The sequence below is a fragment of the Chlorocebus sabaeus genome, chromosome 1 (assembly GCF_047675955.1).
Source record: "Chlorocebus sabaeus isolate Y175 chromosome 1, mChlSab1.0.hap1, whole genome shotgun sequence".
Taxonomy (NCBI): domain Eukaryota; kingdom Metazoa; phylum Chordata; class Mammalia; order Primates; family Cercopithecidae; genus Chlorocebus; species Chlorocebus sabaeus.
This window is the reverse complement of record NC_132904.1, coordinates 43,888,521-43,915,477: the sequence shown is the minus strand read 5'-3', so window position 1 is coordinate 43,915,477 and position 26,957 is coordinate 43,888,521. Positions and strand designations below refer to the sequence as shown.

Sequence of the window (26,957 nt, the reverse complement as noted above, 5' to 3'; positions counted from 1 at the left end):
ATGTATACAAAGAAAGTAAAAGGAATGAAATAGTAAGAATGTAGAACAGAAATTCACAAAATAATGAGTAGGGTACAATAGGCAAGATCAAGAAAGCCAAAGTTTGGTCATTTGAAAATACACTGGGAAATTTGAACAAGAAGAAAATGAGAGAAGGCGTAAATATGGTAGAAATAAAAAAAAGCATATAACAATAAATGCTGCAAAAATTAAAACAGTAACCATTTATTAATAACTTTATGCCAATAAAATGGAAAATTAGAGAAAAATGGATAATTTTCTAAAGCTACATGAATTACCAAAATGGACTTGAAATAAACAACTACAGTAGTCTTAGCTTCATTAAAGTAATTGACTTTATGGTTCAAAGTCTATTGTACCAATTAGCTTTTGATAGACAACAGATCAAAACAAAGCTTAATGGCTTAAAACAACAGCCTTTATTTACCTCACAATTTTGTGGGTTAGAAATTTAAGCTGGGCTTACTTTGCTGGATTTTATTCTCAGTGGGTTCATTTGTGCATCTTTGATCAGCTGCTGGGGTTTCTGGGGCCTGGCTGTACTAGAATGACCTTAGCTGGTATGGCTTTTCTGTGCTTTATGTGGCCTCTCAATTTCCAGAAGTCTAGCCCAAACTAGTTTACATGATCATGGAACAAAGTTTCAAGAGTCAGAGCAGAAATGTGCATGGCCATTTGAGGCCTAGACTTGAAACTTGCACTAGATTACTTAGGTGCATTATACTGGCCAAAGCAAGTTACAAGGCCAGCTGAAATTCAAGTGTGTTGGAAATAGATTTGACTTTTTGATGGGATATGCTACAAATTCACATTGCACAGACATGGACACAGTGAGGAGCAAAGCACTGGCACCATTCTTGCAGTCTACCATGTCTCTCCACCAAATAACCACGAGGCTCACACAGTTTTACAGGGGCATTCTAGGACACATCCAGGGAAATAATTCTAATCTTATATAAACTCTTCCAGAGAGGAGAATAAATGAGAATACAACTCATTTAATTTTATGAGGACAGTGTCACCTCGATTTGCAGACTAGACAAGGAGGACCGTATGAGAAGGGAATTGCTTAAGCCAATTTACTTTTGAGCAGATTAGATTAAAAATTTTAAACAGAATATTATTAGCAGTGTGTATGTATGCATGTGTGTCTGGGTGTGTGAGAGAGAACAAGCTGATTATTTCAATAGTGAAAAGTTGTTTTTATCTTCAGAAAATTTCTTAATGAAATTCACTGCATTGAACAGACAAAAGGAGAAAAAAATCCAATGGCCTTCTCAAGAGGCAGAAAAAGCGCTAGATTAAATTCAATACTGACTCATTAAAAATTCTTAGCAAACTAGAAATAGAAGGAAACTGCATTAAATTGATAAAAGTACATAAAGTAAACATACATCAAATATCATACTTATGGTTTAAATATTAAGAGAATTCCTATTAAAATCAGGAACCACACAAGAATGATTATTATCAGTGTTTCTATTCAATATTGTAGTGGAGGTTCTTACCAGCAAAATAAGTAAAAATCTTAAGGAGTATAAAGAAAAATGTAGTTATTAACACATTATGTAGTTGCCTATGTAGAAAAAATGATCACCAAATTATTAGAGTTAGCAAGAGTTCAGAAATTTTCGAGTGCTAGACGTAAAGCCAAAGATAAGATCAATTGCATTGCTGAACAAAAGCAACACAGTAGCAGCTGCAACAGCAACAATAACAAAAATTGCAATTAAATAGATTTTATTTATAATATCAAAAAGTGAATAAAATACTTAAGAACAAATCAAATAAAATATATACATGACACCTATAAAGAAAATTATAAAATTTTATTTTATTTTATTTATTTTTGTTTTTATTTATTTTTATTTTTTATTATACTTTAAGTTCTAGGGTACATGTGCATAACGTGCAGGTTTGTTACATATGTATACTTGTGCCATGTTGCTGTGCTGCGCCCATCAACTCCTCAGCACCCATCAACTCGTCATTTACATCAGGTATAACTCCCAATGCAATCCCTCCCCCCTCCCCCCTCCCCCCTCCCCATGATAAGCCCCGGTGTGTGATATTTCCCTTCCCGAGTCCAGGTGATTTCATTGTTCAGTTCCCACCTATGAGTGAGAACATGAGGTGTTTGGTTTTCTGTTCTTGTGATAGTTTGCTAAGAATGATGGTTTCCGGCTGCATCCATGTCCCTACAAAGGACACAAACTCGTCCTTTTTTATGGCTGCATAGTATTCCATGGTGTATATGTGCCACATTTTCTTAATCCAGTCTGTCACTGATGGACATTTGGGTTGATTCCAAGTCTTTGCTATTGTGAATAGTGCCGCAATTTTTATTTAAAAACCACTAAAGAAGACCTAACTGGGCAGAAGTACAGTATGTTCTTGGAGAAGAAGGCTTAAAATAATAAAAATGTCTGATCCTTCCACATTGGTCTCTAGGGTCAATGAACTTGTAATCAGTTCCCAAGAGGATTTGTTTTTTTCCTGATGGACTCTGCAAGCTGATGCTAAAATTTTTAGGGAAGACCAGAGGCCAAGAATAACTAAGACATTTTCTGAGGGAGAAAAAGGAAGGGACTTAGCTATCCAGATGTGAAGGCTTATTGTAAAGTTATGGCAATCAACAGAGTGTGATATCACTACATTGGTGAGCACATGAACCAAGAGATCAGAATGGAGAGGCCAGAAATAACCCTTTCATCATATGTGGAAACTTGGAAACTTGATACATAACTGATGTGGCATTCCTGACCAATGAATGAGGAAAGGATGGATTCATCAATACATGGTTAGGAAAATCAGTTATTTAAAAACATTATATATGTATATATAATAGACACACACATTGAGTGATGTAACTGATTTTTGTGTACAGTATAAGGAAAAGCTTCAAATATAAACCTGAACACCATAAATAAAAATCACTTACAATTACAGTTGAATTAAATATCTAACTGTGAAAGCACAATGTTGAAAGGTTTCTAAGACAACATAAGAATGTATCTTCACGATCTCATTCAGGATAGAGAAGTTCTTAAGATAAAAAATGCAAAAGTCCTTAAAGAAAATATTGATGGGTTTACTGCCTAAAATTCTAAAAATTGTAACAATACATCAAAGAAGATCTTGACAACAATTAGCAAAAAAAAAAAAAAGTATTCATTAAAGAAATGCTGTAAATCAATAAGAAGGCTTTTTTTTAACTCAATAGTAAGTCAGGCAAAAGATACAGAAGAATGATTTTCCAAAGTAGTAAGCATAAATAGCCAGTGAACATATTGAAAGTAATTCAAGTTCACTAGTTATGTTGGAAATGCAAATTAAAACCATTATGAGAAACCATTTCTTACCCATTAGCCTGGCAAAAGTGAAAAACCATCTGACAGTGCTATGTGTAGGGGAAGTCATTGAGCAATGGATTCTTACCCATTGTGTTGGAAACTTGAATCGGTAAAACAAATAGGGAGGGAAATTTGGGAATCCTTGTAATATGCATAATTTTGACATAGGAGCCCAACTCTTTGGTATAAACATTGAGGAAACTCTTGATCATATACCCAGGTATATATGTATAAACATCATCACAGGAGATTTTGTTTTGTTTTGTTTTGTTTTTTTTGGTAATTTCAAAAACTAGGAAAAAACCTAATTGTCCATCAGTAGGAGAATGTTTAAATACGTTGTAGTAGAGTCATCCAAAGAAACATAAAAATCAGTGAAATTGAACAAAAATTGATGAATTGCTAAAGTAATTTTAAATGAAAAAGCTAGTAGCAGGGGAAAATTACAGTATTAAATAATTTATATATTTCAAAGTGCCAAATAATTCAATATACTGCTTATTGATACATCCATATATATACAAAAACAAATGCATAGGAATGATAAACACTAAATTTAGAATAGTTTAATTCTGAGAGGAGGAAATGGGAATTTTATTAGGGTTGTAAACCCAGAAGACTTCAACTATATTGAGGATATTTTATTTCTCAAGTGTTTGCTGAATTTTGTTTTCAACCCTTTTGTACATCATAAATACTCAAAATGTTTACAATGGCATACTTTTTCAGGGTGATGATCCACATATATAAGTGACTATATGTATATATGTATGTATGTGTATATATGTATATGTATATAATTTTGCCACGTTTCCAAGAATGAACAGAAATTCATCCAGGTGTCTCAGTTTAAAACTGAACTCATATTCAGTGCAATGCTGTTTCTTGTTCTGTAGCTAGTTACCACCTGGTGAAGCTCTACTTTACTTGTGGGCCCTGGATCTGTAATGAAGGGCAATGATTGGTTCTCAATCCTGAAAGATATTAAAATCACATTGGAAGACTTTAAAAATCAAATTATTGTGTACTCTTAGACCTCCTCATTGAGAATCTGAACAGTAGGGTCTAAGAACTGACACATTTTTTTTTTCACAATCTTCTTATTGGTTTTGATTTATTCAATTTGAAGTTTCAAATTTGAGTGCACTGGCATACGGGAAATATGTGTTGATAACCTGGATTAAGGTTTTGCCTCCTCTCTATAAAGAGCCCACAAATCTAACATATGGTCAGTAATTAGCTTTTAATTAGCGACTTTTTAGATTAGTGGTTTTCTAACTTTAGAGTGCATACAAATATCCTGGAAGGCTTGTTAAAACACAAGTAGCTGGATGTCAACAAAATGTTAGAGTAGAAAACCCCAAGCTGCTGTTTCTCGACAGAAACACTGAAAAACAAGCAGAAATTGTCAGAACCAACTTTGTTGGAACTTAGGAAAATAGTCAAAGGTTTATAGCAACTGAGTGAATGCTGAATCAAGAAAAAGGCAACCTTAAAGGACTAGGAAAGCTGTGAGGTATGTTTACTTGCCTTTTGTACCATACCATTTATAACCCAGTGGCAGTCTTGAAAGATTTCAGCCCATGTTCCTAGTGAAGGACAACAGTCTCTGGTTGTGGAATGAGCAGAGCAGACCTTATTCACAAATTATTTTGTATGTCTATTCTAACTATCTGGGACTATGTGAAGAACTGATACAAGGTACTTGTTTCCATCTCACCTAACTCAGAACTCTTCCATGCTAGAAAAACGTGGCAGGCATTGATTTATTGTATATTTCAAAATAGCTCCAAGAGAAGATTTGGAATGTTCCCAACATGAATAAATAACTAATGTTTGAAGTGATAGATATCCCAGTTATCCTGATTTGATCATTATATATGTTGTATGCATGTACCAAGTATCAAATGTACCCAATACATAGACACAATTATTATGTATTAATTTAGGAAAACATTTCAAATCTAACAAATACCATGTGGCTGCCTGTGGCCAAAGAGTATGGTTGAGACATAGAGTAGATCACGTAGAGCAAAGAGAAAATGCTGGAAAGAGAGTTTCTTTGGACAATTAGGACATTCAAAATCACCTGTGTGTTCAAGGAATTTAGAAAGCCATACACATGCCTAGGGCAAGAGGCAAGGCCAGAAAAGACTTGAGAACACCCAAAGCTTTCATCTTGGGCTGATCCCCAGGATCAGTGCAAGCCTGGCTAAGTGTTGAAGGAGGATCCCAGCACAGAGATCATCTGCAAGGGTTGGAGGAGTCTCTCTCTCTCTTGTTTTTGGCTACTGACATTCAAGGAAATCCATGTCAAAATACTTTTTTTCTTTTAACATTTTTTTTTCTTTTCTTTTTTCTTCTTCTGAGACAGGGTCTCATTCTGTTGCCCAAGCTGTAGGGCAGTGATATGATCATGGCTCACTGCAACCTTGACCTCCTGGGCTCATGTAATCATCCCATTTTAGCTTCTTAAGAAGCTAGGACTACAGGCACACATGACCATGCCTGGCTAATTTTCAATTTTTTTTTTTCATACAGACAGGGTTTCACTATGTTGCCCAGGCAGGTCTCAAACTCCTGGCCTCCAGCAATCCTCTTTCCACAGCTTATCAGAGGATTGGGAATACAGGTGTGAGCCACCTTGCCTGGCCCAAAATACTTTATAACATAAGATTAGGAACAGAGATTTCAGTTACTGTACATGACTAGAAATACAGTCTCTGCAAAAATAGTTTGGTAAGCGACTAAAGAAATGGACTACTATAGCATTCAACAATCAAAAGTAAAGAAAAACAAAACTCATCAAACCCCAGTAAAGGGGAGGATCTGTTCTCCAGTGTTAATATGTTATAACATCCAAATGTTCGGTGTTCAAATAAAGTCACAGGCAAACAAAGAAAGAGGAAAGTATTGTCATTCAAAGGAGCAAAATAAATCAATAGAAATCATTCCTGAGCAAGCACAGATATTGAGCTTACTGTACAGACTTTAAAATAACTGTCTTTAATGTGCTTAAAGAGCTAAATGAAAACATGGATAAAGAAATAAGTCAGGAAAATGATGTATAAACAAAATGAGAATATCAATGAAGAGATATAAATTGTAAAAAGGAACCAAACAGATATTCTGCAGCTGAGAAGTACAACAGGAATAAAACACTTACTAGAGGGATACGAGAGAAGATTTGAACAGGTTGAAGAATGAGTAATGGAACTTAAAGATAAGATTATTGAAATTAACAAGGCTGTGAAGCAAAAAGAAAAATGAATAAAGAAAAATGAACAAGGCCTGAGGGATCTATCTGTAGGACATTATCAAATAGATTAATGTATGCACCAGGGGTGTCTCAGATGGAGAAGATAGAGAGAAAGTACTGGAAAGAAAATTTGGAACAATAATGGTTAAAACTTTTCATACTTGATGAAATATATGAATGTATATATCCAAGAAGTTTAGCAAACTGTAAGATAAACTCAAAGGTATCCACACTGAGAAACATTGTGATGAAACCATCAAAAGACAAACACAAAGAGAATCTTGAGAGTGGAAAGCAAGACATGACTGTCAAATACAAGGACTTCTTCGTAAGATTAGCAGCCAATTTATCATCAGAAACCGTGGAGACCAGAAGGCAATTGGTTGTCATAGTTAAAGTAGGGTCATTACTACTGACCTTACAGAAATTAAAAGGATTAAAATAGAAGACTGTGAATAATTATATGAAAACAAATTAGATAACCTAGATGAAATTGACAAATTCCTCTAACCTACTAAGACTGGATCATGAAGAAGACTGGATCATGAAGAATTAGAAAATCTGAAGAGACTTATAATAAGTAAAGTGTTTGAATTGGTAACAAAAATCTCTCAACCAAATAAAGTCTGGGACCAGATGGCTTCACTGGTGAATTGCAACAAACATTTAAAGAAGAATGAACATCAATCCTTCTCAAACTCTTCCAAAAAATTAAAGTGGAGATACATTTCCTAACTCATTCTATGAGGTCAGAATTACTATAATACCAAAGCCAGATAAGGACATCATAAGCAAAGAAAATTACAGACTAATATCTCTTATGAATGTAGATGAAACATTTCTCAACAAAATACAAATGAATTGAATCCAACAGTGTATTAAAAGGATTATACACTATGCCCAAGTGGGATTTATCCCAGGAGAGTGGTTTAACATAGGAAAATCAATCAATATTATATGCCACATTAATTGAAGGAAAAAAAAAACCCACAGGATCATCTCAATTGACACAGAAAATGCATCTGACGAAATCCAATATCTTGTCATGATAAAAACACTCAGACAATGAGCAGCATATGGGAACTTTCTTAACATGATAAAGGGCATTAATGAAAAAACTCAGAGCTAGCATTATACTCAATAGTGAAAGACTCAAAGTTTTCCTTTTAAGATCAGGAAGAAGGCAAAGATATCACTACTGCTATTTAACACTGTACTGGAATTTCTAGCCAGTGCAAATGGACAAGAAAATAAGTAAATGCATTCAAATTGGAAAAGAAGTAAAACTATCTGTACTCACAGATGCTGTGATTCTGTGTATAGAAGTTGGACCCCCTCCTTCACACTATATATAAAAATGATCTCAAAATCAACTAACATTCTAAATATAATAGCTACAAGCATTACATCTTAGAATTAAAAAGTAGAGGTAAATCTCTGTGGTCTTGCATTTCACAATGGATTCTGTTGGTCACAAAAAGCATGACCAACAAAAGAAAAAAATAGATACATTGGATTTCAAAATTTAAAAAAAATTTCTTCATCAAAAGAGATTATTAAGGATGTGAAAACAAAACCAAAAAAGGAAGAACATATTTTCAAATGTGTGTCTTATAAAAATTTAATGTCCGGAGTATATAAAGTACTCCTATAACTGAACAAAATGACAAACAATCCGATTGAAAAATGGGCAAATGATCTGAATACACATTTCTCCAAAGAAGATATACAAATGGCCAATAAGCACATGAAAAGATACTCAACATCTTTAGTCATTAGGAAAATTCAAATTAAACCTCAAATGATATGTCATTGCGTACCCCAGTGGTTATAATTTTTAAATAAAATTCCCATTCTAGTAGAAAATAAGGGGAAAATAAGTGTTGGTGAGGTTGTGGAAAATTTGGAACTCTTGTATATTGCTGGTGGAAATATACAATCATGCAGCTTGATGAAAATGCCAAAAGCAATTGCAACAAAAGCCAAAATTGACAAATGGGATCTAATTAAACTAAAGAGCTTCTGCACAGTGAAAGAAACTATCATCAGAGTGAACAGGCATCCTACAGAATGGGAGAACATTTTTGCAATCTACCTATCTGGCAAAAGTCTAATATCCAGAATTTACAAGGAACTTCAACATATTTACAAGAAAAAACTTTATCAAAAAGTGGGCAAAAGAGATGAACAGACACTTCTCAAAATAAGACATTTACATGGCCAAAAAACATATGATAAAAAGTTAAACATCACTGATCATCAGAGAAATGCAAATCAAAATGACAATGAGATACCATCTCAAGCCAGTCAGAATGGAGATTGTTAAAATGGCAAGAAACAATAGATCCTGGTGAGGCTGTGGAGAAATAGGAACATATTTACACTATTGGTGGGAATGTAACTTAGTTCAACCATTGTGGAAGACAGTATGGTGATTCCCCAAAGATCTAAAACCAGAAATACCATTTGCCCCAGCAATCCCATTACTGGGTATATACCCAGAGGAATATAAATCATTCTACTGAAAAGACACGTGCACACTTATATTTATTACAGCACTATTCACAATAGCAAAGACATAGAACTAACCCAAATTCCCAACAATGATAGACTATTTGATAAAGAAAATGTAGTACGTATACACCAGGGAGTAATACACAGCCATAAAAAGGGACACAATCATGTTCTTTGCAGGGACATGGATGAAACTGGAAGCCATCATCCTCAGCAAACTAACACAGGAAGCAAAAACCAAACACCACATGTTCTCACTCATAAGTGGGAGTTGAACAATGAGAACACATGGACACAGAGGGGAACATCACACACTGGGGCCCGTTGGGGGTTGGGGGTAAGGGGAGGGAATTTAGAGGACAGGTCAATAGGTGCATCATGCCCCCATGGCACAAGTATACCCAGAACTTAAAGTAAAATTTAAAAAATAAAATTTAAAATAAAAATAAACATTTTAATTAAAAAAATTAAAAAATTAAATCGTGCAACTGCTGTGGAAAACAGTTTCTTCGTTCTTCAAAAATTTAAAAACAGAATTACCATGTAATCCAGCAATTCCTCTCCTTGGTTTATAGATAAGAGAATGGAAAACAGGAACTTAAACAGACACTTGTATGTCAGCGTTCACTGCAGCATTATTCAAAATACCCAAAAGATGGAATGAAGCCCAATGTCTACCCATGTATGAATGGATAAAGAACATTTGGTATATGTATCCAGTGAGAGATTATTCATCCATAAGAAAGGAATGAAGTTCTGATACGTACTGCAATGTGGATGAGCCCTAAAATCATATGCTATGTGAAGGAACCACACACAAAAGGACAACTATTCTGTAATTCCACTTACATGAAGTATCAAGAATAGACAAACTTATTGAGACAAATTAAATTAATGGTTAACAGGGAATGGGGGTGGGGGTCATGGGAGTTATTGCTTAATGGTTACAGAGTTTTTTTTGAGGCAATAGAAAAGTTTGATTAATACTGGTGATGGTTGCATAACACTGTGAGTGTATTTAATGCCACTGAATTGTGCACTTAAAATGTTTATAATGTAAAAATTTAAAAAACAAAATAAAAAACAAAACAGGTAGCTTGGTCCTGTTTCTGAAGTCTGATTCAGTGGGCGTTGGTTGGGACCCAAAATCTTCTCAAGTCTAACAAGCTTCAGGTGATGCTGATGCTGCTGGTTCTGGGACATGCTTTAGACAGGAACATAACAAGAACTCCAGGGCCGGGAAGAAGAATCTTGGTTTCAAGGGATGGAGATCTGAGTTTGAATCCTGAACACACCTCTTTATTATAGCTGTTGAACCTGTATTACTTTGCTTTTTGAAGCCAATGAAGTTACTCTCTTGCTTAAATTTTTTCAGTGACTCTCTGTTGCGTGTCAGATCAGTGTAAGATCTGGTCCTTGCTGTCCTCTGCAACCTTCTCTCTTGCCATTTTCTCTTCTGCCCACCATGCCTCAGCCACACTACTCTTTTTATAGTTCCTTGAACATAACAGGGCCTTTTCACCTGCTTGTGCCTAGGACAGTTTTCATTTGATTGTTTGAAATGCTGTCTTCTTTTTTTTGATTAATTATAATTTGTATTTTAAGTTCTACAGTACATGTGCAGCATATTTTCCTGGAGCTCCCTCTCTTTGCAGGTCCTTCACCATTACTGGGTGTATCAGTTAGCTATTGCTGCACAACAAACCCCCAAAACTCAGGGGCTTATGTCTATAAGCTCACAGGTCTGCTGAAAAATTGTGTTGATAAGGATCAGTGTTGGTTGATCCCCTCTAGATTTACTCATATGCCTGTAGCTGGCTGGTGGGGTTGGCCAAAGGCTGACTTATCTGGGATAATCTCAGTGACATAGTGATTAATTCCTGGCTGGGGCAGTGTTGGCAACTGGACCATGTGTCTTTCATTATCTAACAGACCAGCCTGGGCTTGTTCCCGTGGTGCTTGGCAATGTTTCAAGGTAGGGTAGATGCGCACAAGGCCCTTGAGGCCTAGGCTGGGAACTGGCACACCATCACTTCCACAGTGCTTTACTGGTCAAAGCAAGTCACAAGACCAGCCCTAGACGTAAGGGGTAGGGAAACAGACTCCTCCTCTTGATGTGACTGTGTACAAAGTCACTGTTCAAGATGTGTGAGTACAAATGGGGAATCAATTTGCAGTCATTCTATCACATACTTTCCAACGGAAACATCTGTATTTCCTTCCTCACACTCACCACAGTTTGAAAGTATAGGCGGGGCTGGCTTCATGGGCCATCAACCTGTGCAGTCCCACGGGGCTGTGCTTAGAAAGGTCCTGTGATTAGCTTAATGCCCTGCTGTTGCCCTCTTCAATTGTTTAGTAAATTTTGAACAAGGGACTCTGTAAATTATGTAGCAGGTTCTGAGTATCATTTATGTGACTGTTTATTTGTTCATCATTGGTCTTTCTAGATGGTAAGCTTCACCAGGGTCAGAACTCTCTCTCATTCAGTAAGTGCTTAGAAGTACCAGGTACATAGCTGGCAGACAATATACTCTTAATGAATTTACCAGTTACGAATCTATCTTCTTATTTGTAAAGGTCCAGAGATGTCTTTCCTGAAGGTAATGCAGATTATATAAGAATACGTATTAAAAGCAACTTGCACATAGTACGTGTACAGCACATGTCCCCATCCCTTTTTTGTATTTAAGCACATAAAAATGCATTTCTAGGCATTTAATGCTCCCTGTATGTGTAACTGTATACTGTAGAAATGAAGGCACTCTTCCTGTCTTTTAGGAATGTCTGCTTTAGTTGGGAGGATGTCATTAAGAGAGAGAGATCAGTTATTCCTGTTATCTATTCCAGCTTGATGAGTGTATGATTCTCTGTAGATATAAGGAACTTTGTGCTTGAGCTCAAATACCTGGTACAGACAGATAACATAAGGAGCATTCAGAGACTTGGACAATCATTTTGCTGCAGAGGTGGGTTATGGGAATGTAGAGGACAGAACCAACAGTTATTGAATGCTTCGTATGTTCAGACTTTGGCCCTACATATATTATCTCAGTTAATTACATTTCACCATCAGAGAAATCCTACTAAATTAGTGATTTTTATCCCCATTGTATAGGTCAGGCAATTGGACTCCGAGATTAAGGAAGCTGCCAACCTTGTATAGCCCAGAAGTGATGGAAATGGGATTTAGACCCAGGTCTTTACGATTTCAAAGTCTTTGCTTATTCATTCAACAAGTATTTATTAAGGACTTACCCTGTGTTTCCACAGTTACCACTGTATTGATTAGGGAGACATGATATTTAACTACACCAAGTACCACCAGGAGACAGAATGTGTCTTTTTCTAGGTTTCCAGCTTCAAAGAATAGGTGATCCCAGTGGAAACGTCAAAAGGGGATGGCAATTTCACACAGCCCATCTTCCTAGAGAGCGAGGCGGTTCTTCTTGTTGGGGAGTGGCCTTATGGAATGGCTCATTACAAAGATGCTTTCCATGGGACAGCTTTCAAAACTCATCTTCTCCTTAGAATCCTGGATCCCAGGCAGTGCTTCTGGCCATCCTTTTATGAGAAGAAATGGCTGGGGTAGGGGAAATATGTCAGTGTCTCATTACGGAAACTACCTCTTGATCAATTCAACACTACAAAAATCTCCCTGAAAAAGAGGCAGCCACTTCTCAGGTGAGAGTCAGCATAGCTCCAGGCTTTTAATATTTATCTTGTGGAAGCTGCCTCATGGATTCAACAACCGCGTCTGCTGAATTGCTCCAGAGCTAAAATTGCTTATGATGTGCTTCCAGGTTAAAATAACATTATTCTCTATTTTAAATATTATTATGTTGCTTTATAGGCAAAGTAAAAGCAAAAGCTCCTCACTTGTCAAACCGAATTTCTGTACCCTGGTGGATCCTTGTGGACAGCGCAAAAAAAGTGCTGCTGATTAAATAGCAGAGGATGGAATCACTTGTTTGGTGCCTGGTACATAAGCCTCTAGCATTAGGTAATTCCTGTCTGAGACATAGAACACAAGCTGGAAATTTCTTCACTTCAAAACAGCATCCATTTGAAAAAAGCTGGCCGGTAGCGATAGGCTTATCTGAATCTTCTGATTGTCATAGATTTTCATTATCAAGATGATTGACTACCCACTCAATTTCCCTTTGATGCATTCTAAGCTGATTATGCTGTTACAATTTCAGAGGGTGAAAAATTAAAAAATGAGCCCAGGTGAACCGAAATAAGTTATAAGGATGCTTCAGGGGTTGAGTGTTCTGACAGTTTCTAAAGAGTTGAGGCCTCAGGGAGACTTTTCATTCCAAAGCCTTTCACAGCGGCCAAGGCCCTCCTGGCTTTGTTTCTCTGTCTCTGTCTGTGTCTGGTGAACTGGGGTCTGAAACCTTTCCCTTACCTGGACATCACTGTCTCCTCTAACAGCTGAGGTGTCACTGGGAAGTGAAATTGATTACAACTTTTTAAAAATTCCACAGCTGTTGTTTTTACCTCAGCTGCTTCCCATAATTCCACAGATGGTAAACATATGTTTATAGGCACATTGAAAAAGAAGCTATATTGGATTCCTCCCATCTTTAATTCTTATTTTTCCTTTCATGCAGAAAGTCAAAGTCACAGAACTAGGGAATCTTACACATTTGAAGATTAATATTTCTGTGCATTAGGACTTTGGAAACAGCAGGACAGCTAATGATATGCTAATGAGCTGACAGTTTTTATGGATCATAATGAAAGTCGACAAGTGTCTTTCTTGGCTGTTTTGCATGCTGGAATATTTTATTAACGTCTTCAGGGCAGAAGTACATGATTGGTTGCATTTTGAAAACCTCTCTGGGAGTTTCCCAGGTCCTACTTTTTGTTAGTCTGTTTCCAAAGCTTGAGTCCCTGCCAGTTTATAACCAGAACACATCTTCATCCATATATTTACATGCCCAGCAGGAAACTCTCCCACCCCTTTTTCCTCTCTCTTTCAAAGCAATTTGTTTCAGTATTTTAGCATACAAAAAAATAGAACCATTTTCTTCAATGTAAACAGAGATCTGCAGGGAAATAAGAGCGTTAAAAAAAGAATTAGCATTTGTTTGGTGGTGAAGCTGCTTTCATTTGTATCGGAAAGCTCTGCATGTTTAGAAGAGCTTGCCTAATGTTAGTTATTCCATACACAGGAGGGACCTAATTGGGTAATTTTCTAATTTTTTTAATTGCATGTTTCTATATTTCTTAATGCAAAATGAGAAACGTTCTAGGAATAATAGAAATAATGGGCATTAGTTCCCTAAACATTAAAAATCCATAATATACAATGTACCTGGTGCAAATTTATTTTTCAGTGCATGGTGAGCTGACAGCAGGAGGTACAGGGTGGCAACAGGTACATTAAACAAAAGGAAAAAAAAATCCATTTTTCTGCCCTCCATCAGTACTAATAGTAAAAGCTTATTAATTTTGGGCTCTGCATCTTAGGGATTTATTTAGGGCCTCAGATCAGCTGAGGTTCATCATTACACTAGCAATAAGAAAATAGAATGTTTAGCAAATTAATAGTGTAAATAAGATTACGGGGGCGGGGTGAGGGAGAATATTTGGCTACCTAGAAAGGCTTCTGTTTTCTAGCACTGGAAAACTGTCTTAGCAAATTATTAGTATTTAATACAAATAATTAGTCTTGCATGTTTGATTAGTATCTATCAAGGCAATTAAGATAAAATCTCATTTTGATAACAAGAGCTCTTTGTAACAATATGTTGTTAGTTCATGTTAAGGGGCTCCCTTAAATGATTTATTTTTTACCTACAGCATATTGTAGTGACCCAGCACTGGTTTTAGAGTGTTAATCAAAAATGTCTCGATCTGTCTCTAGCTGATGATAAACAAGTCTCAATCAATTTAGAAAGTTTATTTTGCCAAGGTTAAGGATGCACCCATGACACAACCTCAGGAGGTCCTGAGGACCTGTGCCCAAGGTGGTCCTCACGTATACCTTGCTTTATACATCTTAGGGAGACATAATACATCCATCAATACATGTAAGATTTACATTGGTTTGATCTGGAAGGGTGGGACACCCAGAAGGATGGGGGCTTCCAGGTCATAGGTAGATTTAAAATTTTTCTGTTTGGCTGTTAGTTGAAAGCGTTATCAGTAGTAAGGAATGTCAGGGTTCTGATAAGGGGTTGTGCAGAAGAAGGTTTTATCATGCAGATGAAGCCTCTAAGTAGCAGCCTTCAGGAAGAATATATTGTAAATGTTTCTCATTAGACTTAAGGTCTGTGTTGATGTAAATGCTGGAGGGGTATAATGAAGGATGTTCAACCCCTCTTCCATCATGGCCTAAACTAGATTTCCATGTTAACTCTGGAATGCCCTTGGCCAAGAGGAGGAGCTTCATTCAGATGGTTGGGGGCCTTAGAACTTTATTTTTGGTTTGTAAGAATTAGTAGCCCTGTAGTATATAGCCTAGGATTAAGGTATCCCTTAGAAAAGCTACTTAGGGTATCAAAGCCTTAAATTTCTCATAGGTCATATGACCAGGTGATCTGGTCCTAGATAAGTAGTTCTTATGGGAAGTATCAAAATGACCTCAGACAGTTTTCAAAATAGTCATGACTGTTCTTTCAACCTCTTCCAAAATTCTGATATATACCCTAAATTAAAAACTAATACCCTACATGATCTTCATAGATCCTAATTGTGCTCAAAATTATGTGGTTCAATATTGTATAATTCATAGTTTTCAATAATTTGATGCTTTCAAATATTTATTGTGTTTACTATGTGAAATCTACTACAATAGGAACTTCAGGGGATACTAAGATGAAAATCTGTTATCTTTGCGTTCATGGTGTTTGTAATATAATCTAGTAATTCTGTTGGGTTTTATTCAGTTCCAAATCAGTGAGATTTTACTCTGTTATATATATATGAGTTGGATGCAATAATTTTAACCATTGTGAACTTTTAATGAGTAAACCCTCTTGCTCCAAAAGAAGCAAATTGTTGACAATACAGCAGAATTTTTCAAAGTGAGGTCCTTTTACCATTCATCAGAATCATCTCGAAGAGGTTTTTTTTAAAAAATTAAGATTCCTGGGCCCACTCCAATCCTACTGAAACAGGATCCTTTGGGTTGACACAAGAATCTGAATGTTAAGCAGATACTCAAGGTGATTCTCAGGAACTAGAAGTTTGAGAAAAACTGCCAAGATGAATAATATGGCAAAAACCATAGGTCTGAAAAAATGAGATCAAAATAGGTCAGCTAATACAGGCCCAGCTAGAGTTGCATTTTTCAGTTAAATGTAGATACATTTAAAGTTAAATGAGGAGAAATAATAAAAATTTTGTCTTTTTATGCCATATCGCCTTTGGGGGAAGTTGTAGTGCTTGAAGGCACATTTTCATCTGTGGAAATCCTCATAGATTATATATATATTTATTTTTGAGAGGAATAAGGCTGATTGAGCTGGTTTGTAGTTTTATACATTATAAAATCCCTTTTGTAGTTTTATGAAGAAAACTACATGCTTAGCAAATGCTTCTTTTATCAGCAAATGTCCTGGCAGTAAATTGTCCATATAGCAATTTAATACCAGATCTTTTGATTCTTATTCTGGGGAAGATGCTGTGATATACATAAATGTGTGTAGTCACATGCATACACACACACGCACTCAGACATCTTTAGATTATAAGTGGTATCTGTAGGGTATCACCACTTTTCTTTTAATCCAGCATTGACTTACAACCGTTCAAATAAATTAACATTCCCATCTTGATTCATTTGGTAAGAACAAATTTTCATGCCAGTATGTGGGCTCACCTCTATGACCTTTCCTCATAAAAAATACCAAGTGCTTTGGGTTTTTGTGTTAATGAGCATTGGGAAGCTGTCAGCTTTTATTTCCATTTTTTGTTCAAGTCAACATCATTGACCTTCACCTAATGATCTATAACAGACACACACAGGTACCAGAGATTAAAAGTGGAAAGACAGGTAAGTAAGGAGAGATGCAGACAGAGGAAAGGTATGAGGGCAGGCGATTTGTAATTCATAATGTCACTAAAATAAGTAAAGTCACTTGAAAAGGAAAAGGAAAACTGCTGTGTGCTGTATTTTCTTGCTTTAGGATTAGTGGGATGGGGTATTATTTTAAAATGAGTTTTCCATTTGTTTTTGGAAAGGTATTTAGCACCATGACATATGTGCTTCAGGTTTCTGAGTACCCTTTTCCATGATGATAAAAATAAAAATAATCTAGGGTCTTCTGATGAACAGGTATGGATCCGATCCTTTTCTGTTACATATACTTCCACCAATTCTGCATCACCTAAGGTAATCAGCTGTCCTGGTTTGCCTAGGAACCTCTGTTTTAGTGCTGAAATTTTCCATGTTCCAGGAAATCCATGAGATGGAAATCTATAGTTTTGTCTGTTCACATTCTTTTATTATTATGATTATTTGAAAAGTAATGAAAGCATAGATGCCTAAAATGTGACAGTTTCAGTTTGGAGGCCTGTTTCATTGACCTGGAACATGAGTGCTGGTTGGATCTTTAGCTTTTTCACCTAGCACTTCTTTTCCAGATGAAGCAACTGGGGCTCGTAGAAGGTGGCTAACTTATTGCCTAAGTCTGCCTGGTTAGCTAGAGACAGATCCAGAACTTGAACCCAGGTTCCCTGACTTCTAATCCATGCTTGTCTCAAATTGCCATGTATGCTTGAAGGTGTACTAGCCTCTCAAAGGAGTTAATTTGCTTTGAAAGACTGCATAATTTCATCCCAGAGAGAAGTTAATACATTTAGATTGTGCTCCATTAATTGCTCCCTGGTATTCCTCTGCAAGAGATTATGAATTAATATTGAGGAGCAGTGGCAGAAACTTCTTCCCCACGGTGAGGCTGTCTTCTCTTGTAATCACAAACACTGCATCATCCTTGAAGAGGAAGAGGTTAATAAACATATCATTCTGTGGAAGAGGTGCTGTGATCCTGTTATTTCTATTAGCATTTCCAATTAATATTTTTTCTTGAAATAATAAGTCAAAAACAGCATTTGCTGATTGCCTTCTGCTGTTTAGAAGATGAGCACATAAATGTTAAATGTTACTCCCTCTGAAAGACTTTTATCACTATGTTAAGCCTCTATTTTATTTATAGATTAGGCTCAATATTCTGAACCAGCTTCCACATCTTCCATCTGTTCTGTAATATCTCTGCCATCAAATCAGAAAAAAAACCCTAACAACAGAATCTTGAAATTCACCTTGAGAAATTCAAAAGCCAAGTCAATATTTTCATTGAGAGATGACAGCCCTGATGACTTTCTTAAATTTGAGCTATTCTTCCAGACTGAATTACAGAATTAATAGACCACCTTTTACTCTTGTCTTAAGACTCATCAACAAAGACTCATGTTACTCGATTAGTTGAGGAGCAAGGATTGTTATGGAATTTTCCCAATGTCTAATTTTATTTCCTTGGCTAAATGAATCAGTAGAAAAATTTTAGGCTAATATGTTTCTTTTATATTTCTTCCCACTTTAAAAAAATCCTGTAAATCAGCAGTATTTAACATTCCAGGATGATTAGTGCATTAAGGAGAATTTTTATTGAATCAATGCTTTCTATTGACGTATCTTTGGTGATATAATCTATAATTGGCATTAACTAGTGGTAACTAATTGTAGCTTTCTCCATGTAAATGTCCAATTCAAGATTCCTAAAGTAGGATGCCTTAGAGTAGTTCAGTATGTACTGAGGCTAGCTCACCCTTTGAATGAATCAATTTTGTTGAAAAATAATCTGACCTGCCAAGAGTAAGTGATTGCATAGGGGCCATTTGAGCTGGTGACTGTAATCTTGATTGCCACCTGTCTTTTCTGTTATCAAGGGGATCATCCAAGATGGGAAGATCATCTTTATGCCGAATGGATATATAACACAGTGTCCAAATCTAAATCGCAGTAAGTAGCAACTTAAAGCATTGTGATATATAACTTGTTGATCATATCAGAGAAACACATCTGGAAAGATAGACTCAAATTGTTTACAGTGTTGACTTCTGAGGTGCTGGAGATGCTGAAAGAGAACTTATTATCTGCATTATATAACTCTGTGTCTTTAAAAAAAAATGTATCATTTATTGTATTAATCGGTTTTCTCACTGCTTATAAAGACATACCATAGTCTTTATAAACTTTATAAACTATGGACTGGGTAGTTTATAAAGGAAAGAGGTTTAATTGACTCACAGTTCCACATGGCTGGGGAGGCCTCACAATCATGGTGGAAGGCAAAACAGGAGCAAAGTCACATCTTACATGGTGGCAGGCAAAGAGAATGAGAGCCAAGTGAAAGAGGAAACCCCTTATAAAACCATCAGCTCTTGTGAGACTTATTCACTACCATGAGAATGGTATGAGAGTCACTGCCCTCATGATTCAATTATTTCCAACCGGGTCCCTCCCACATGTGATAATTATGGGAGCTACAATTCAAGATGAGATTTGAGTGGGGATGCAGCCAACCCATATCATTTATTGAATTAAAATTTGAAAAGAAGAGGGTTACTTTAGCAGATTCTGTTGGTGGATATAGAAAGATATGTTTAATATATATTTTAAAAAACTATTCATTAAGATTCTTGACCTGGATGAGAGTTTACTTTTTCTTCTTCTATGATACTTAACATTTTTTCAGTTACCTCCCTGTAAAAATGAGAGTTTAATTTTAACTTTAAAATGTCATGTTGCCTTTCTTTTTAGTTAACAGTGCCTTTTTCCTGTTCCTCTCTTTTTGCTTATTAAAATAGGAAAAGATCCAGACCTGAAATCCTCTGTGATTTCACTCAAATTTCAAAGCAATATTGACCAAAAAACCCCCAAAAAAACTCTTCTACGTAGTCACATATCTACTGTTTTAAAATTTTATTGCTTATATTAGCACAATATAAATATACATTTTATATTTTCTTTATTGAGCTTGCCCAACCTGCAGTGATTTCTTAAGCCTGGTACAAGGAATAATGGATTTACAAGAGCTTTTGGCCAAGATGACTGCAAAAGTAGGTATCTAAATTTCACTTGTGATGTTTCATTTCTTTTTCTGTCCTATCTGGAATTCGGAGTGATGTGTTATAATGGAAACATTTTTAGCCTTGGCATCTGCTATATGTTACTACAAAAATGTTTTATTCTTACTCAAAATAGGACTACCAATAGTAAACATAACCATTCCTGTCTTTGGTGCTATTAAGCTGTATCATAATGTTTACTTGAAAAATGTTTGGAAGAGGCAATATGTATCACTGTAGATTCTATGGGAGTGGAAAAGGAATTTGCCCATTGGCTGTTAAAGTAGTAATACTGTAAGATGATCTATGGTCAGAGCCACTGCTCTTATAAGCTAATGCATTTTCGATGTAAGAATAATTGCGCATAATCGGAAGGGACAAAATAGCTATGGTTAGGAACAGATTACTGTCAAAGGAAGGCATTACATTACATTTTTAATGTATAATTCATTTCAAGGCTGGTTCTGAGTTAAATAGCAAAGGAGGCCAAATTTGCCTTTCAACACCTTTGTTTTTATAATTCTGCACCTTTTCCTCCTCTCCATTCCATCATCCACTTAACAAGCATCTTTTGAGGACCTGCTGTTTGCTGGGCACTGTGTTGGGCACAAAGAGGCAATGGTGAGCAAGACATACTTTCTACCCTAGATATGTTCATAATGAGTGGCAGAGCCCAGTGTGTCAACAACTAAGGGCTTTAATATATATTCATAAAGTGTATATTAATAATGAAAAGCCTTGAGCCTTGTTGAAAAAGACAGTGAAAAAATAGAAAATGTGGCTAATGCTGTTGTTATCATACCAATCAGTCGTGGACATGAGTTCCAGCCTAGGGCGAAGAAAGAATTAGGTTGCGCCTAAGAGACATTATACTCTGCCAAAGGAAGAATTTTAATAACAGTGAAAATGATACATTAATCCTATTGTACCTGCGGCTAAGACTGCTCCCTACCATCAGCCATGGCATGTGCAAAAAAATTGGTGGGTAGGTAAGCGTTTGTGAGATAAGGCTATATTTTGGACCCATGGATTGTGCTGCTGAAGACAGTGTTTCTATTTCAAACTGGGTTTTTGGCTAAGCCAAGCCCCTTTTTGTCCGGAAAGGAGAGATGCATAATTTTTGTGAGAAAACGATTGAGACTGGGGCTTAGATCCGAAGCATTAGCTTTTCACTTCGGAGTATAGTGGGAATGTGAAACGCGGGTGATTATTTGCCTTCCCAGCTTGTGTCATAGAGAGGCTTTTATTTCATATTGTCTGGAGCAGCTTGATCTCAATACTGTTAATTATATTTTAGCATGCTACCAAATTTTTGGAACAGGAAACATGCCACTCAGTCTCAGGTGATTGTGGTTCTTCATTCTCCAGCTTCGAGGACGTCATTCTTTCCCATTGCAGAGAATGTCATTTTTCTCTTTTTAGCCACACATCATCTAGGAGCCACATTGAGCTCTATTCTCAAAACATTGTTATGCAAAATGGGCATTTGTGAGGCAGAAGATACTTAATTGTGGGCAATTGCAAGCAGCAAATGGCTTAATCCACCTTCTAAACCTCCCTTTGGCACTTTGGCAGATTTTAAAGTCTGTTCCTTCCAAACCGTCTATAGAATTACAATTTGAAAACTGAGTACTTCCATCTTTGCTGTGTAATTTGAAATCTATGATCATCTAGAATAAGTGTTGGCAAACTTTTTCTGTAAGGGACCAGCTACTAAATTTTGGGACTTGCAAGCCAAGAGGCAAAATCAGGGGTATTATGTGTAGACTTAGTTCATTTAAGTATAATCATTTAAATTATAACTCTTGAAACTATAAAAACCATTCTTAGCTTACAGGATATACAAACGTAAGTAGCGGGTGAGATTTGGTCCACTGGCCTTAGTTTGTCAACCGTTGATCTAAAAGAAATGGAAAAGTCAGTAATACAAGCATTTACTATGTATTAGTTATAATGCTAAAGCTTTTATATCCATTGTCACTTTAATCTTTACCACAATCCTTTGAGCTTGCATTAATTTATTAGTCTGCTTTACAGATGAGATGGCTGAGGTCCAGGAAGGTCTGATAACTTTTCCTAAGAGAGTAGATGCAGAGCTGGGACCTGAACTCAGGTAGTTAGATCCTGAAAGTTGAATCATGACTGAGAAAGTTTATGGTTTGACAAGATAGGGTTAGGAAGAGAGATAAAAGATATAAATAGGGAGTAATATTACTCTTTCTAACCCTCTACATCCACTGGCAGAAGGATGGAGATACTACTAAGAATGAGCAAATAAAAAGAGAGGAAAAGAGAAATGAATGTTTGATCATTCTATTGAGCTGAACTAAAGTTTTCAGATCATACCTGTTGGGAATGAAATGTATGAACATAGAACTTGTAGTAACTTTTCAAAGAGGAAGGTTATGGCAAGGGCTAGGTCTCTTTTTTATTGTATTATTTTATTATTTTTTTAAAGAATAAGGTCTCTTAATGCACCCTTTTGGCTATGAGCTGCTTGTTTTCCTTGGAAATATGTGAAAATTCTTTGACATTATCTACTTAAGTATTTTCAGACCAGATTGCTCAGAATCAGACTGCTACACCTAGGATAGGCCAGGTGAAGTCTCAGGAAAGTATTCTTTAAGGATTTTCAAGGAAGATTTTTTTTTTTCCTTCTAGCTGGCGCCAAGGTCTGAACATGAAAGTTTTCTTTCTTTGCCTTGTGCAAGCCTCCTTCTTTTTGTTCACTCTAAGACTGACGGTATCACATGTTAGTACCAAATCTTTATATAGGGGCTTCCTTTAAGGTACCCAACTTGGGAAGATACTTTTTCCCAGCTCTGTCCCCTATACCCTGTGCAACCACCAGGGTAGAAGCTCAAGGGCTCTACATTTCATTAGAAATCTTCAGGATGTTGTTGTCTTTAGTGCTCACCTATTTCCTGGGATCCCTGCAGTCACTTTGTTTTGGACTCTGTGACTTTCTTCCTTTTATATTAGCTCTGTGACAATTTTCAAAAGTTTTAATTTATATATTGAATACAGCAGTTTAGTTGGTTCAGTTGGTGAAGTCCTTCAGGGTATGTAGTCTGCCATCTTGGTGGAGGCAGAAATGTAACTCACTCTTTTGGCAGATGGAAGGAGATGGAGTCTAGAGATGTCAGGCAGACTTGAAGTTGAATATGGTTCCCAGATGCAAAAGGAATTCTATGGCACTAAATTTATCTGGGCCCAGTCTTTATTTTTAATTAAACAGGCTGATTGTGGCAGAATTTGGTTAATGGGGCTGGAGGTAATTTTTGGAGGTTTGATTTGAGTTGTCCAGCAGTTCTGATTAAGATGAGTAGACAGTCGTATAATTCATAGTGGAGATAGAGAATGGGCTTTAAAGTCAGGCTGATAACGATTCTGAGTCTCTATTTTATAATTTCCTTGGATATTTGTAGCTTTGAATAAGTTATTCGACTTGTTTCAGCATCTGTTTCCCCATATGTAAAATGGTGACAATTATTCCTGCTCTTGTAAAGATTCTGTGAGCCCAGGTAAATGAGGTTTGTTGCATGTCACAGAAGTGTCATTCATTAGGTGGTGGCTGCTGCTATTTGTACCCTTAAACCTAGAAAATATAGACAACCATGGGGGGATGATGGTTCCTTAGAGAAAATGGTCTTTAAGAAAATGCACATCTTACCCAGTGACTTGAAATCACAAAGTCTGGTAGAGCCTGTACATTGCTGTCAAGACCCTAGTCTGAGAGTCCTGGGAAACAGCAGGAAGTCCTTCCTCTTGGGTCAAGGTGGAAACCCTGGAACCCTTCCAGAGAGGAAACTCTGTGTACAAGCTGGATAGGAATTGGTAGCCAAAATCAGAACCAAACAGATGTAGATACCAGATCAGTCCAGGGGTCTGTGTAGGAGACCTCACTGTTCCTTTTCTCCTTTTAGGGTTAGGCATGCTGGCAAGTGACTGTGCCCTTGCTTGATACAGGACAGAGGTCAGGGTAGATAAGAGCTCTGTTGAGGAATTCTGGCATTTTGGCAAAACTATACTTTTTTTTTTTTTTGAGACGGAGTCTTGCTCTGTCGCCCAGGCTGGAGTGCAGTGGCCGGATCTCGGCTCACTGCAAGCTCCGCCTCCCGGGTTCACGCCATTCTCCTGCCTCAGCCTCCCGAGTAGCTGGGACTACAGGCGCCCGCCACCTCGCCCAGCTAGTTTTTTGTATTTTTTTTGGTAGAGACGGGGTTTCACCGTGTTAGCCAGGATGGTCTCGATCTCCTGACCTCGTGATCCGCCCGTCTCGGCCTCCCAAAGTGCTGGGATTACAGGCTTGAGCCACCGCGCCCGGCCAAAACTATACTTTTTTTAAGGCAGAGAAGAGATGGGGCTGCTACCTCAAGTAATAACCCTTTTTTGTCCTCCTACGTTTCCCTTAGTGATCTACAAGCATCAGCCACACCCCTGGCTTACTCTGAAGGTTCTCTCAGGTGGTTTTGACATTGTGGGAACTACCTACCTGCTGGGAACATTGTGACAGGGTTAGGCTCTGTCCTGCTATCAGATCCCAACTGCACTGTAATCCCATTCTGACTTCAAGCTCAGAAAGAAGAGATACTGAAGACTGGGACTTTCTTGATTACTTCTGTTTAAATATTTGACAAATCTATGTATGCAAATCAAGCCACACTTGGAGTGGCATTTAAGCTTGTAACATCTTTAATTTTGAGACTTTCATTCTTTTGAGGAATTCGATAATGAATTTTCAATTAAGCTTAAATGTTTAACAATAGAAGCCTCTTTTTTCCTTTCATATAGCGAATGCCAAATAAATGTATTTCAAAGAAAAGAAATAATCCACCACACGACTAATATACTTAGAACTGTTCATTGACCTCCGACGATTAAAAAAAGGCCTCTGCTGTCTGTCTTTCATTGTGTAGAGTTAAGAATAAATGATTTGGTCCCTGGTGCTTAGATAAAGGCATAAACAAAAGAAAGACAGAATGGAGATGTAGATTTGATACCATATCTATTTTGAATCTGCAGACAATCTTAGAGAAAGTGGCAGGTAGTATAGAAATAGCTTTTGAAAATGAATGTGTATAAATCCAGCATGCTAATACCAATGACAGAAAATGTAATTCATTTTTTGATTCACAGTTGTTTGTCTCCTTTATTTCTCTTTTAGGATTTAGCAGGAGCGAAAGGGAAGGCAAGAGGTTACATGAAGCATCTTTGAAAAATTAGCTTTTTGCCTTACATCCCTTTGCCTTTGTGTCTATTTGATGTGCTCTTATTATTACAGAGAATAGGACTTTTCAATGTTGTCAGGAAAGGCTAAAAATATTAAAAATAAAAACCACATTCAGAAGGGAAACAAAATCAGCCTTGAGAATAGCTTTTATTATATTAAAACTGACATTTTCCTTGGAATTGAGTTTTGTAGGTGAGCATAGCTCAGCTTTGTGGGACAGTGCTAGAAATTGCCACTGTTACCCTTAGGCAAGCTCCTGGATTTTAAGAAAGCTTAGATAGAGGTAGAATTGCTTTTTGGGCCATTTAGTCTGTAAGAAGTTCCCTTTTTGGAGTGATACAGACCCCAGAATTGTTCCAGATTTTCAGAGTAAGTCAGGAATGAGTCTTCTCACAAAGGTACACAATTCTGAGACCCTTTTAGGAGGAATGCAGATCTGGTTCAACTCTGTTGTTCAATCCAAGGTCATATATCTGTTACTGCCTTATGTAGGAACTACTGGGGCTATAGAAATGAAGTAAAGATAAGTGAGAAGTTGTCACTTTCTTTTTATTGAGGTTCCACATCTGTAGATTCAACCAACCACAGACAACAATATTTAGAAAAAAATTCCAAAAAGTTACAGAGAGTAAAACTTGAATTTTCCGTGTACCAAGTACTGCATTGAATCCATGTGAATGAATTGATGTTTAGACATTGTATTAGGTATTATAAGTTATCTAGAGATGACTTAAAGTATATAGGAGGATGTGCATATGTTATATGCAAACTATACTATTTTATATAAAGGACTTGAACATTTTCAGATTTTGGTATTGGCAAGTGGCCAAACCATATGCCATTATCCCTCAGAGTCCAAGAGTATCACCAAACTCAGAAGTGTATTTTGTCTGTTTCCTAAAGCATTGCCAAATAACTTAATTATCATAGATTCTATAAACTCTATGATTAGGCTGGAGTTTTGTTGTATTAATTTATTTATTGAGACGGAGTATCACTCTGTTGCCCAGGCTGGAGTGCACTGGTGTGGTCTTGGCCTACTGCAACCTCTGCCTCCCAGGTTCAAGAGATTCTCATGTCTCAGCCTCCAGAGCAGCTGGGATTATAGGCACCTGCCACCACACCTGGCTTTTTTTTTTTTTTGTATTTTTAGTAGAGACAGGGTTTCACCATGTTGGCCGGGCTGGTCTCGAACTCCTGACCTTGGGTCATCTGCTCGTCTTGGCCTCTCAAAGCGCTGGGATTACAGGTGTGAGTCACTGCACCTGGCCTGGGTTGGGGTTTTAAGTGAAACATAAATTTTTAGAAGATCATGCATATTAGAAGGAGTGATAGGAAGCTAATATTTCAGGCAGCGTCAACTCTTAGGTCTTTAGGGGCTGCTCATGGTGCATGGTGGTTGGTCTAAGATCCTATTTGTTGTTTTTTCTGCCCTTTGCTACCACCCATAAAAGGCAGACAAGGGGCAAGTTTTCTTGAGAAATTCCAAAAG

At 36.9% G+C, this 26,957-nt stretch overlaps 1 protein-coding gene across 2 annotated transcripts in view; it reads left to right on the top strand.

Annotated features, from left to right (window-relative positions):
- Positions 1–26,957, top strand: part of NELL1 (neural EGFL like 1) — a 936,950-nt gene that overhangs the window by 249,924 nt on the left and 660,069 nt on the right. For both annotated transcript variants that reach the window (XM_008004248.3, XM_008004241.3), the window contains exons 6-7: positions 19,051–19,123; positions 20,141–20,223. In XM_008004248.3, the coding sequence (XP_008002439.3) occupies positions 19,051–19,123; positions 20,141–20,223 (156 nt within the window). The remainder of the gene's footprint in view (positions 1–19,050; positions 19,124–20,140; positions 20,224–26,957) is intronic.